The following is a 14,937-nucleotide window of genomic DNA, read 5'->3' as shown; positions in this document are numbered from 1 at the left end:
TAAGGATTGTTTAAAAACGAAACAAAATCAATAAATAATTTTCGTCTATTGAAATGTGAAACGATGAGAATTAAGGCATTATTTTCTAAAATCAAGTCGTTGTTATTGAAATACGGCCTAGACATTTTCAACAGCCCTTTTGACTAGAAATTATGATTAAGGTCCTTCTAGGCCCTTTCATGTATATAGAAAATGACAAAAGGGTTACACTAGAATACATTAGATAAGACGTAACTTCACTGCAAATGCAAATACTCAAGCGATTTTTAATTCCCTAGAAAGTTTTAAGACTACATACAAGAGTTAGAGAAAAAAGGAGTAGATTCAGTCTATTTTTATTAAAATTGAAGTAGGTAAAAAACCAGGTATTGAAAATGAAGTAGATTTCAATATTTTGATGATGGTGCGAAGTAGGAAGTAGATTTTATATTTATTTGAAAAAAAGAAGTAGATCTACTTCAATTGAAGTAAAGTGGTAACGCTGGGGTCGAGTATAACTCCCAAATATTTTGCACTGGAAGACAATGATAGTCGTTGAGTCGAGGTAGCGTAAAGATATTTTAGTTTTGGTGGTAAAAAACAACAGTTCAGTTTTACTTTGGTTAACTTCTAGCTTAGCTGCTAACTTTCTTCAAAGCTGACTCCGTGATTTTACTAATCACAGAAGTGTACTTTCCTGACACCAATAGCACCAAATCAAAAGATGTTAAGCTTATTGGTCTGAAATCCTACCCACTTTCGAGATAAAAACTACTTTTACCTGTCTCTACGACATGGGCTCCAGCTCGGTGACACCGAGGTTAATATTCAGGCTCGCAAGCTCATCGCGACATTGCTGGACCGATTTAGATGAGGATGTGGCCGAGTTAATGGCTTTGACAGCTGCCTGACTGTCTGTGAAGATAGCCACATTTTGGTTTTGGTTTGGGCTTTGTTTACGTATCTTACATGCCTCCCAGTTAAGCCTGAAAAACGCTTGCAAAGTTAGGAAGCCTAAAGGATTTGGCTACATTTAGGGACTCAGAAAAGATCCCTGAACCAAATCCGCACTTTATCTTTGAGCCGTCAGTAAAGATGGTTGTGTCGAAACCTATCGACACGATGTCATCCTCCCAATGTTCTCTGGATAAGAAAATAACCTTAAAGCCCTTACTATGGCTTAAAGTAGGAGTGCAGTAGTCAGCGTCTGTCGACCATAAGGTTTTGACAACCAGCTGTTTGATTCCTTCAGCATAATAGCGCTTAATACAAAAGGTCGATTGGTAGAAGATCCAAAATAACGTTTAAGGCGTCCGTTGTGCAAGTACGCATGGCCGCTGTGGTGCCAACGCAAGCTTTTCTCTGAACCTTCTTTAGCTTATTAATATTATAGGCTTTGCTAAGAGCAGGCCACCACACAATCGAACCATATGTTAAGATTGGACGTACTACGGCTGGGTACGTCCATAAAATCATCTTCGACTGATGTACCAGTTTAGATTAGGGTCGACTGTCGAGTATAACTCCCAAATATTTTGCACTGGAAGACAATGATAGTCGTTGAGTCGAGGTAGCGTAAAGATATTTTAGTTTTGGTGGTAAAAAACAACAGTTCAGTTTTACTTTGGTTAACTTCTAGCTTAGCTGCTAACTTTCTTCAAAGCTGACTCCGTGATTTTACTAATCACAGAAGTGTACTTTCCTGACACCAATAGCACCAAATCAAAAGATGTTAAGCTTATTGGTCTGAAATCCTACCCACTTTCGAGATAAAAACTACTTTTACCTGTCTCTACGACATGGGCTCCAGCCGTGGAGCTGCCACATCGTGCAACTTTTGAAGCATAACTGGCAGTATGCCATCCATGCCTGGGGATTTATATGGAAAAAAAGTGTTGATGGCCCACAAAATATTTTCTCTGGTTATAACGGAATCCACATGAGCTACGTTTAGCTCTGTGGTTTCAAGCGGTTCGGGGTTATCATATCACTCTCGCAACCCGGAAAGTTCGTCTTCATCAGTAACTCAAGAGATTCGGCTGGAGAGGCTGTACAGGTTCTATCAGGCTTTTTTAGAAATGAAGGATTACAATGTTCCTTCGATAAAACTTTGCTGAGCCTTGCGGATGACAGGGCTTGCTTGTAAATTTTAAGATAGTCTTTATACGGTTGGTAATGAAAATTGTCCTCGTCATTTTCCTAAGACTGGACAGTTCTTCATTCCACCAAGAAGGAAGGGTTTTACGGCTATATTTAACTGGGCAAGAGACTCTAAAAGCTTTACTTATAGAAGTTTCAAAGGTTTTCACCTTTGTTCAAGGTCTCCTATCGATTCTGTGAGATTCGGTAAGTTGCTTAGTTTGGAATTAGCAATTTGACTGAATTTCTTCCAGTCAGTTCTTTTGGGATTTCTATAAGGCGGAGGGTTTTTCGACTCGAAATTAATTTGAAAAAGAATCCACTTGTGATCCGAAAACGAATTCAAAGGGGAAACTCTCCAATTCTCCACTAATAAATTACGGTTGTTTACTAAAGTAACATCAAGCACATCCTCCCATCCATTATAATTTTCCGAGCTCGGAAAGACAAAAGTGGGAGTATTGCCTCTGTTACAAATGGTCATATTATTTTAAATAATAAAATCAAAAAGTGACTCACCACGTTCGTTGATCTCAGAACTTCTCCAAAGGATATGCCGAGCATTTGCGTCGCCTCCGATCAGGAGTTTTGCCTTTTTGATCTTAGCTTCGGTTATGATTTTGCACACCTCCTCCGGAGGTGATGATGCATTATGGGCAGAGTGAAAAGAGGCTAACATGAAACCCTGTATATTCTTATCTCAAATCTGACAACTGTCAGATAGGGAGTGCTAAAGTTTGGACGTAAAAACCTTTTAAATGTTTCTTAGCTAAAATACAAGTTCTGGGATTACCTTGGTCTTGATCTGCGGTTTTATAAAAGTGGTCGTATTGGTTGTCTTGGAGGCCTCGCACCTTGAGGCCGTTTATCCACTGTTCTTGGATAACGCCAATTTCGAAGTTTTCCTCCCTAAGGAAAATTTTCAGATTATCTGAAGCACTTAGAGTGCTTCAGATTAATCTGGATGACCATCAGAGCGTTTTTAATTATTTTTAGCTGCAGTGCTGGGGCCCGGCATGCAACTGGCTGGGGACCTCAACTCCGGTAACAACATCGTCAACCTCGACGTTGTCATCAGCTTTGTCGGTGTCTGTTCCCCGACTCTGCAGAATTTTAATTTTGGCATTCCTTATGCCAAAACTGAGTTTGTATTCGGCCTTTTCAAGAGCCCCTAGACTCTCCTCGCTAATCCTCAGAAGGTAAGAGACGCTGGTCTTCTGCAGTTCTTCTGCCTTACCTACCAATCGTGCATGGGGACCAGCAGATTTTGCCTCTGAAGACCGCGGATCTGGTCCTGTCCGCTTGGATTTATGCTCATGAGCGGCAACCAAATGCGAGCCTTCGGTTGTCTATGGGATGTCCTTAGCTGGGATAAGATTGAGCTTCAAGCCCTCCCAGTCATTGCTAACCTTAGCAATGCTTTCACTAAGGTAATCCCTAGAAAACCTGTCCGCACACTTAATTACCCTATACCCCCTGAGCATCTCGCCAGGGTAAAAACTAGGGTAGGTATAGTGTATGAAAACACCATCTCAGAGAGCTTGCTGTTTGTGCAGAGCTCATCCACAAGTGCTACGTGGAGGTCATCCCTGACAACCTCACTAAGAGTACGCAGTTGCGCTGCTCCAGAAGATGGTGCTTTCACTGGCTTTGTCCGGTCGTCAAGCTTGCTCTTTTTCTGAGACGTGCCGATCTCTCTACCTGAGATCTGTTTAGCTTAACGGCCTTTTCTCGGCTGGCCAGAAGGTTGTTGTATTCATCAACAAGAGCGCCTTCTGATGGTTTTTTGGTTCCTCGAGTTGCACTTTTGTTTACTAATGCAAAACTTGTTATATAGTTCTTCGCAAGTAAAAATCACTTAAGTAATCACTGTGTGTCAAAAAAATGTAATAATAAAATTGAAGGCTAGCTTAAGGAATTTAAAGTCAACTTAATATAAAATTGATGATCTCTTATTCAAGGTTTCTTCTTAAGAACTTGAATATTTACTCTTTTTCTAAGAAAGATTTTTAAAGAAAATAATTTAAAGCATGAATACAAATTTTTCAAATTCTAAATTGAAGAAAACCAAAAGTTTTAGTTGTTTTTGACAGCAAACCACTTTTTGGTGAATGTCGTTAAGTTACTAACAAATCTTTGGATGAAATCTTTACTTATACAACTTAACTGTATAAGCTTTATGGCTCATATGATCCCCCCCTCCTGGATCGTCCATTGGTCAAAAGATGATGAATTTATGCTGTGTTTTTAGAATAGGGCTGAATATCCGATTCATATTATGATCATATTGAAGCAGTAAAAAAACTCCAAAGAAATTTCATAAAAAAAAATTTAATCTGCCAAATGGAATGCCTAACTATGCAATTTATTTAGAAACGGGGATTGCAAAACTGTTTACCAACACCCTTAAGATACAGGCCGACTACATCTATAAAGTTGCTTCACATTCAGATGCTCGTTTGACAAAGAAAATGATCCTTTATTAAATGCGGAATAAGTATTGTTGGGTTGCAAAATGGCAAAATATTGGCGGTAGCTGTGGAGAAGTTATCCAATTTGATTTGAATAACTTGGCTTAACAAAAGGAGCAGCTTTACAAGATAATTCAAAAACACGATGACTTTTTCGATAAAAATTATTAGCAGAGGCTCAGCAATCTGGGAGCAGAATAATTTACTCACAACTAAATCATAACCTTTTAAGCAATAATTATTTTGAAAACACATTCAGCTATAAAGAAATATCGTTAATATTCAAATCCAGATGTGATCTCTTCACATTAAATGGCAGTCCATACAACGGAAATTTCTAGCAATTCTGGGGGGTTATTATGAAAAACGAAAATCGTTCAAAATAACGCTTATTCGTTAAATTGCGATTAGAAAAAACGATTGTAGTGGCACTAAATCGTCAAATTACGATTAAGAAAAACGAGAATCGTAAAAATGACGATACTCGTATTTTTATTTACGAGTGCCTTCAGCTCTCGTTCAGCGTTCGTTTCGGGGGTAGATGTCAAATATCATTTATTTTTTTTGTTTTTGTTTGGTTGGTTTTTGTTTTGTTAAATGCGCAAAAAATGTAAGTAAATAGTAAATAAAATTGTCAAAAACATACAAATAAGTTATTTCTAACCTTCTAGGCCTACAACTAATGCTAAGCAGTTGGATTTGCTGGATTTTTATGGAAATCAATCCAAACATAGCAAAAAATTACTTGCCGACGAGCCAAGCCAAAGCCAAATCCAAAATTTTTTGGAAGGCTTTGACTGATAAGCTAAATGCATGCGGTCCTCCAGAGAAACCAATGGATGGTTGGAAAAGTGTAGGTTTCCTTAAATCAAAAGATGGAAAGATTTTAGGTACAATCTTGAGCCCAAAATGCGTGGAAATTTGCTCCATCGAAGTGGCACAGGGGGTGGCCCGAATAAGCAAACAAAATATTCGGAAAATGAAAATGAATGGCATAAAGAAGCTGATAGACGGCGCAGAAAACTTTATGATCTCAAAAAAGAAAAACTTGAGTTTAAATGCAATAACATTAAGAAAAACAATGCACGAAATAAATAGTCGCAGTGAAAAAACATTTTATAGAATTAATGCAAATTACATTTATTTTTGAAACTTCCTCGACTTTATTTATATTTTGACATTTGTTAATAGGAGTGAAGATAGTTGCTTCTTTAAAAAATTATCATTTTTCGTTTTTGCCTGGCAACTTTTTTTGCTTTCTATTTTCGTATCTTATAATCGCTCTTAACCATGACTTTCGTTTCTTCGAGTTTCGTTTTTTCTGCCGTTCGTTTCGTAATTCATAATAAGGGCCCTGTTCTCTAAGCAACATGAAAGCAAAAGAAGACTGCTTCCTTTTTATAAGCATTTCCCCAGTGTTAAGACACCAAAGACTAAGATTTTTCTAGAAAAACAGTTTTACAATGCAAGAAACAATAGAATTATTAAATGGTGTAAATTGGAAATCATTGTACTGTTTTTTAAATTCAATTATAAGTTCAGAAATCGTTTAATGACTGAATTTATTTAAATCAATTCATTAAATATTTATTATAAAAACTAAAATCGCTTTATATACTTTGCCAACTGAGCTGACGGCTATGCCAAAACTTTATTAAATTCGTTATGTTTTTTCAAACTGTATTAAAATATATATAAATAAATGAATTACTTACTACTACTACTTTATGTGGAACAGGCAGGGATCGAACGCAAAACTTCTAACATGACAATCCTACGCACTATCACTATCTTAATCAATATCTATCTAAAACTAAGTTCGATGTATACCAAATCAAGCTAAACTATCTCTCTATTATCTAGAGACCCGATACCTTCTTAAAACTTGATTCGGTTAAGAATCGACAAACATTACTGAAGTTGTTTTGAAAGTGTTTTAAATCGATCAATATCTTATTATTAGAATTCAGTCCTTGTTTTTTAAATTTAATTTTACGCACAATCAATGAGTTTCAACTTTGGCAGATCGACTCTATTTCTCTTTTAGATATATTTTTTTAAAAATTCTGTATAAATCCTTTAAACTATCAGCGCTACAACAAGTTAAGTGTTATGAATTAAAACTGTCGAATTTGCACTTTATTCCACTTTGATCTTTAATAAATTCTGTAGACTTAGTAAAAAATATTGAAGGCGTTTGCAAGCTATAGTAATAAGAACAAGTCGTGGCCCAGAGAACAATTTTGAATGTATTATTTTTAACATGCTAATACAAACAAAAATTTATTTGAATCGCCCTAATGCATATAATGAGTGTGTATAATTTCCTACATCAATACTTTTTTTTAAATTTTATATTAGTGCTCTTTATTTATAAAAACATTTTCTTTATTTTGTAAAAACATTCAATGTTTATTTGGTATACAAATCTCAAATACATGCACTTGCGAACCCACAGTTCTTTAGCTTTGGAAAATATCATCAATGAGTTTTAGAAATTCCGTCGTATTTGACCTCAATTACATTATTATTGGCAGAGAAATTTCCAAATCATAAGTTTAATAGAATTCACCTGCCTACACCATACACATCCTTGTTTGATGAGTCTTAGTATTTTTGTTTTTGTAATTTCATTTTCGAAATATGTGACAGTTAAAAAAAATAAGAACAATGATTAATTACCTTTTTTGGAATATTAAGCAAAATAAATGAACAATTGAAAATATTGGAGGATGAGTTTATTTATTTGTTTTTGTTGATTCCGGTTTATGCTGAAATTATATTTTAACATTCGTGTTTATTGAATCATTGCGTTCATTTTCATTTCTTTACTGAGAATATCGATGCGATAATTGTGCGGATTTTCACTAAGGTGTCGTTCGTGGAATTAATATTTGTTTCGGTTTCGAGGTAGGTGAACTCCTACTTATATAGTGACGTTTGTCCTAGGTAAGAACAAACAAAAAAATGTATTAATTGTTTCAAAGATGGTAGACCGCAAATTACCTCTACGCTCAGTCGCACATATGAGGCACTTGATCAACAAATTGTTCATTGCGACCTGAAGGGTTGAATTTGGGATTGCCTCAATTTATTGTCTGCTTCTATTCAGTCAAATTACTGGGTTTCCTTTTTTTACGCCTCCTGCTTGACATAACCCCATTAAAATAGTCTTGTGCATTTAGATCCGGTGAACTTAGGAGCGAGCGAAACAAGAAGTTTGTGGAAATAATTTTAATTGGGAATTTTCCTTGGAGCTCCTTCATGACTGGTGGTCTGTCTACTGTGCGTGTGCAGTTCAATTGCTCAAATACTATTCAATGATATACGTCTTCGACGCAGTTCTATGTAAACAAAAACTCATTTAATCAATGTGTTGTCTTCTTCGGTCATTCCAATCATTTTTCGGCAAAATTCCTTCGCGAATAAAAAAATCTCAATTGTTTAACTTGTTTTTTTGTACGGAAAAAAGTGGAAGTCACCTTGAATTATCCGCTGTAATGATCGTCTGCTAACTCAAATTTGTGCCGATTCTTGTAAAGGGTGTCCCAAAATTAACGCAAGATTTGAATTTGCCGCCATTTGTGCAGTGAAGTGTTGGCAACCCTGAAAAAAATAGTAAAAGCTTGGCGGCTGCAGTTCGAAAATTTCATACAAAATATGGTCGGAATAGTGTTTTAACTTCGTCAAATGTGAAGAGATTTGGGGTTTGGAGAACCCACATGTGATTGTCGAAAAACAAATGCTATAATAATTGGGCCATATTTTTTTGAAAATGATGCTGGTCAAGCAGTGATTGTTACTGGTGCTCGATATCACGACATGATTACACAGTTCTTTCTGCCAAAATTGGATGATATTGATGTGTCCAATATGTGGTTTCAACAAGACGGTGCCACATGTCATACAGCCTGTGAAACAATTCAATTACTGCATGAGACATTTCCAGGTGGTGTACTCTTTCGTTTCGGTGATCAAAATTGGCCTCCTAGATCGTGTGATTTAACACCATTAGCCTTCTTTTTATGAGTTTATTTGAAATCACAAGTCTATGTCAACAATCCCACAACCACCCGTGCATTAAAGGAGGAGATTCAAAGCTGCATCAACGAAATTCAGCCACATTTATGCAGAATGGTCATGGACAATTTCAACAAAAGAGTGCGCATGTGCATCCAAAGCCGTGGAGGCCATTTTTCCGATGTGTTATTCCATGCATAACCCTATCCTATGTACTTTACGAGTCAATAAAAATATAACAATCAAAAGACTAAAAACCTCGTTTATTTTGGGACACCCTTTAATTTTGGGACACCCTTTATTTGTCTGTATTGCCGATGCTACAGCGCCGATTATATCCGGAACACGGACATTGGGATCTCGATATGGCTTCCCGAATCGGCAAACATGTTTACCACCCTCATAATTGTCCATCTACTCGGGGAGTACCGCCAAACTCCCGCCTAAATTCCTTTTGGACGGCCTTTTGATCTATCGTTGATCTGATACGTGGTGATCATTGTGCTTCAGAAAAGTTTAAGATGATCAAATAGTACTTTGGATAGGATCTTGTAGGCAGCATTAAAATTGATCAAAAAAGGATTTTTCTTGGTTTTTGACTGACTACACTACACTAATACTTGTTTTCTAGTTTTAATATTTATCTTTTAGAAATAATATCTACTTTTCATTTTGCACAAATTAAAAAACTTGACCCTATAGCAAAAATCGAAGTTTATGTAACCAACATACAATACATATCAAATTTACGAAAAAGGCTGGGATGCGAAACACACTGATACTTCCCACCCATCTGTCGATTTGTCTTGCTTAAAAGGTTTGTAGGCTTTCGTGTTTTGTCAAAAACGTTGTTAATTGAATTATTCTTACAAAATTTTAAATTACCAACAATATTTTGCACATAATGAAATAGTTTGATTTCAAAATCTATTTTTGCTAACGAATTTTTACTCGAAAACCAATACCAATTTTATTAGCATTTCTAAAAAGTTTTTATTTCTTGAAACAAGTACAATACCGAATGTTGAAAACGATATTTCTTATAATATAAAATTAATTTGAGGCAAATATCTGAAATTTTTGAAAATATATTTTAGTTATACTGTCATTTTTCTCAAATTTTTTTTTATAAAAAAGCTGTCAATTCGATTTTTCTCAAAATTTTACCAAATGTCAAAAACGTTATTCTTTGTTGCACAAAATTATTTTGGAGACAAAATCAGTTTTTGTTATTAAAATATTCGACGTGACAAACATTTTTGTTTAGTTTTTTTGATTTATGAAAAAAAAACTTTAATTGGATATTTTTTTCCAAAAATATACTTCTTTTGTATCACGTTCCAATATATAATTTAAAACTTAATTTAACTCTTTAACATTATTTATTCGTGAGATATGGGTTAGCAAAAATGTTCATCTTTTATTTAAATTGCTATGGTATAAAAACACCAACCTAATTTTTTTGAGAGTAGATGCGTTATTATATGTATAACAAAATTGATTTGAAGTCGACATCTATAATAGTTCCTGAGCTATGGGAACCTAACAAAACTTCGGGAACGTACTGACCTAGGCGCCAGTTATAACTATCATTAAAAATGTCTGTCATTGAAAAATTTGTCGCCACCGAAAATGTTTTACTGACATAAATTTGTCATTGGAATTGTGTGAAATTGGAAAACAAATCTTCAGGATGAGGGTGAAGAACAAGGGGTAGGACTCGGGATGATAGAAAGGTAAGAATGAAGCCTGAATAAGGGGTTGCTCTTGGCGAGAGTAGCAACCAAGGTAGGGATGGTAGAGGAAATTTACCCGCTCGTCTATCAACATCTTGACGCTGGCTGGATTTCTTTTTTGTATCTCCACAAGGTTCAAGATCCCACGACCGAGCTAGTCTAAGGGAATTATTCCAGCCAACCGAACCAAGGTTAAATAGGAGGTTACAAATGAATGGAACGATTCGTTTCACTTTTGAACATAGAAGTATCAGCTGTTGAGGAAAATGAATTTCCGTCCGCAAAATAGAAAAATACATTTTTAGTGAAAATATTTATTTCTTATCTAGGGACCTTAAAACGTCGAGAAATGTCAACATTTGACAAATCGGACCGGATCGTTGTTTCTTTACAATAATCTTTTGAAAGTTTGAACGAATTTTCATAAGTATTTTAACTATTCCGAAGTCGTTAAACAAAATAGAAAGTTTTTAGAAACCTGAAATTAATTCTGAGCCTTACATTATTATATTTTATGAGCGAACATTAAAAAAACAATATGTATACGCCGAGTATATCAGACTTAAGATTTTCTTTCCAATAAGTGGAATAGGACTAATATTAAAAGTTTTAGCATTTAGTTGCGTTCTTACGTTTTTTTTATTTTTCAGTTTATCTTTATCCATGATAGAAAAAGTAAAAATGTTATGTCATATTGGTACAACTCAAGTAAAATGCATTGCTGTTAAAGATTCTTAAATAGCAAGACAAACCTCTTTACTTGTACCATAAAATTCTAAGTACCAATACAAACCCTTTTACTTGTACCTTCAAATGTCTCAAAAGTCAAAACTTTTTAAACAAATAGGACAGATCAGAAAGTAACATTGTACGCGTACGAGCAATTAAAAATTTCCCTTTTCAGGATAACCGATTTATTTACCAAAAATTAAAGTTTGAAATCTTTCTTACAGATTGGTGCAGATGGTGCAAATTCTATTGTGCGAAAAGAGATGGGTGTTGATGTATTTGCCTTAAACTACGAACGAATGGGACTTGTAGCTACTCTTGAACTTGTCGATGTAATTTTATCAACTAACTTAATAAGTGACAAATTTCAAATCATTTTTAAATTCACAGCCAGGAGACAATTCCGTAGCTTGGCAAAGATTTATTCCCACAGGTCCAGTGGCATATCTACCGTTAAACGACACAATGAGTTCATTGGTCTGGAGTACTACTCCTAATGATGCAAAAAGGCTGGCAGCATTGGCTCCAAATGAATTTGTCGATGCAGTGAATGAAGCATTTGTATGTTCTTCTGTTTATTAATTTCTGAAACACAACAAGTTTATTCTTTTATTTTTTCGATAAAGTGGAAGGACTTTCCAAAGAATGACATTGTCACAAACGCATTGGGAGCTTTGAATTCAATTATGGGAAGCAATAATTTGGCTAACCGTCAATATCCACCTAAAGTGAAGAGCGTTGTAGAAGGCTCTCGAGCATGTTTCCCACTTGGTTTTCTTCATGCCTCGTCTTATGTCTCGACTGGTGTTGCTCTCATTGGGTTGGTATTGATAAGATTTTGATTAAACATTTAAGTGGATTTTTGTTTTAAATTTTCTAACAGAGATGCAGCACATCGAATTCATCCTCTCGCCGGTCAAGGAGTAAATTTAGGCTTTAGTGATGTGACAAACTTAATCAAAGTCCTTTCGGATGCTGTGTATGCCGGAGCTGAAATTGGGGACAAACATCATTTGGTGCAATATGAACAAAGCAGTCTAATAAAAAATGTGCCTCTTATGATCGGTGTTCATGGTCTGCAACGACTGTATTCAACAACTTTCTTCCCAGTTGTGTTGCTTCGAAGTTTAGGATTACAACTCACTCAGAATATACCTGGAATTAAGGTGAATAATATTGGGCACTTTTAAAATTTAAAAAAATGTAACCTTTATTTCTTTTTCAGGACATCTTCTTAAAACGAGCAATAGCTTAAAATATAAAGCCTTTGTTTTTTTTTAGTTGATTTATGTTGTCTTTTAATCAAACAATAAATTTAATAAAAGAATAGATTATTATACCATGTCATTGATGTTTTTAATAACATTTTAGAGATTAAAAACAGTAATGATTAAATAAAACGATTAACTTGCTCAATAGCACTAAGAACAGAAGTGCCGTAACACAAATATATGCACTCATTAAAAAATCACGATGTTTCAACATTTTTGCATTGATTACGAGCAAATTTAAGTAATGTCACTTCTGAGTTTTTGACCACTCCTCTGCATTAAAAACTCAAAATTGATAAATTGAGGGTAAAGCCACTTCTGCTCCCAACGCCTCATATCTTAAGTTGTGCAGTGAAATAATTCGAAAAAGAAAAAAGAGGCTGGGATGCGACCAACACTGATAACTTCCCATCCCGTCTTTCTATTTGACTTTCTTAAAAGTTTCTAGTTTTTCGTGTTAGGCTTAAAAAGTTGTTAGTTGAATTATTCTTAAAAAAATTAAAATTACCAACAATATTTTTCATATAAAGAAGTAGTTTATTTTGAAAATCTATTTTTGTTAAACAGATTTTAAGTCGTAAAATTTTGTTACCAATTTTAGAAGCATTTCTTAAATTTTTACAAATTAGATGAATGATATTAATTTGAGAGATATCAAGAACCGAACATCAATTTTTACCAAATTTGCGTACAATTTTTTGTAGGTAGATTTTATTTTTTTCTGGAAAAACGGACTGTTGAATTTTTATAACAAAAAATACTACTGAATATCGAAAACAATATTTTCTGTGAAATAAAAATAGTTTGAAGACAACATTTTTAATTTTTGAAGAGCTATTTGAGCCGAAAGTAAAATTTTTACGAAGTTTTAATATTGTTTTATTGTTCAATTTTTATTTTTTGTTAAAAAAAACTGTCAATTCTATTTTTCTCAATTTTTTTTTTTAAATGTTGAAGACAATATTTATCATAAGTTAAAATTACTTGGATATTCGAATATTCTTTAATTTTTGAGAAGATATTTGAATAGAAAATCAATTTCTATCAACTATTTTAATTTTTTTGCTTAGGTTTTTAATTTTTTGTAAAAAAAACTGTCAATTCGATTTTTTCCAAAATTTAACTGAATGTTGACAACAATATTTCTTGAAAGATTAAAGTATTAAAAACAATATCTCAAAGTTTTGAAAAGATATTTGAGTCGAAAATTAATTTTTTTCCAACTTTTACAAATTTTTTTCAGGTTTTTATTTTTTGTAAAAAAAACTGTCAATTCGATTTTTTTCAAAATTTTACTGAATGTTTAAAACAAAATTTCTTATAAAATAAAATAAGTTTGAAGCCTAAGTCTCAAGTTTTTGAAAAGATATTTGAGTCGAAATTCAATTTTTCCCAACTTTGAGTAATGTTTTTTTAGTTTTTTATTTTTTATAAAAAAAAAACTGTCAATTCGATTTTTCTCAAAATTGAATCAGATGTCAAAAACATTATTCTTCGTTGTATAAAATTGTTTTGGAGATGAAATCATATTTTGGTCGTAAAATTTTCAAGGTGTCAATTTTTTTGATGTATAAAAAAACCGTTAATTGGATTTTTTTCCAAAAATATACTTGTTTAGTATTACGTTACAATATATAATATAAAATTTAATTCTCTAGCGTCATTGGTTCATAAGATATTTAGGGTTAACCAAAATGTGCACCTTTTTTTTAAACTGCTATGGTAAAAAAAACACCCTCGCAATTTTCTTGAGAGCCCTTTCTGCATCTTTCTGCCTTATTATCTGTATAACAAAATTTATTTGAAGTCGAAATCTCTTCTGGTTCTTGAGCTATGGACGACGAAAAAAACGTCGCGAACGTACGGACGTACGAACGTACGTACATACGCACGAACAGACATCTTTCTAAAAATCTAAATAAGAGACAGTAAGCTTGACATTTGTTTATGTTCTCCTATTGGTGCCATAAATATTGTGTACAAAATCTCATAAGGTCTCGTTCCCGCGTCGTATGTTGTGGGTCACCAAAAGTCGCGAAATCAACTTTTATGTGATTATTTTAGTTAAAACCCTTATTTCACTGGACTAAATTTCTATTAACGAGGTTAACAATTGGCAAGATGTTAAGAATTAGAAAATATATTATATTTGTGTAGCTTATTTTAAAGTGTAACACGTTACCATAAACTCTAGATGGATATATTTAGCCCTGCTATGTTTAACCCGGAAAATTTGTAATAGATGTTTCTCTGCTATCATTTGCACAAGGAAGACGATTAATGTTTGATACATTCCCTTAATGAGAAACAATTTCGTTCAAATTTAAACTTTTTTCAGTATTAAAATATTTACCTAGTTTTTTGTTATTTCATTTCTAATTGGAAGAAAAATTTCGTTCAGATTTAAACTCAAATAAGGGCGATTCAAAACTAAAGAATACAAAGTAAAAAGTCAAAAAAAAAATAACTTGTTATAGTAATTCCATAATTATTCACAAATTACAAAAAATCAACAAAAGTATGAGCGTTTGTGGAGTATTTCAAGTGACATAATTCCGCAGTTACGGTCTCAATTGCATGCTTGAAACAACT

At 33.8% G+C, this 14,937-nt stretch overlaps 1 protein-coding gene across 1 annotated transcript in view; it reads left to right on the top strand.

Moving 5' to 3' along the window:
- Positions 1-12,421, top strand: part of LOC129939477 (ubiquinone biosynthesis monooxygenase COQ6, mitochondrial) — a 35,294-nt gene extending 22,873 nt beyond the window's left edge. Inside the window, exons 4-8 of the mRNA XM_056047500.1 lie at positions 11,299-11,406; positions 11,465-11,635; positions 11,701-11,894; positions 11,958-12,240; positions 12,300-12,421. Coding sequence (XP_055903475.1) covers positions 11,299-11,406; positions 11,465-11,635; positions 11,701-11,894; positions 11,958-12,240; positions 12,300-12,329 — 786 coding nt within the window. The 3' untranslated portion in view covers positions 12,330-12,421. The remainder of the gene's footprint in view (positions 1-11,298; positions 11,407-11,464; positions 11,636-11,700; positions 11,895-11,957; positions 12,241-12,299) is intronic.
- The last annotated feature ends 2,516 nt before the right edge of the window (positions 12,422-14,937 follow it).

Source organism: Eupeodes corollae, chromosome 1, assembly GCF_945859685.1.
Source record: "Eupeodes corollae chromosome 1, idEupCoro1.1, whole genome shotgun sequence".
Lineage (NCBI taxonomy): Eukaryota > Metazoa > Arthropoda > Insecta > Diptera > Syrphidae > Eupeodes > Eupeodes corollae.
Note: the sequence above shows the minus strand (reverse complement) of the source record. Positions and strands in the feature narration are given on the sequence as shown.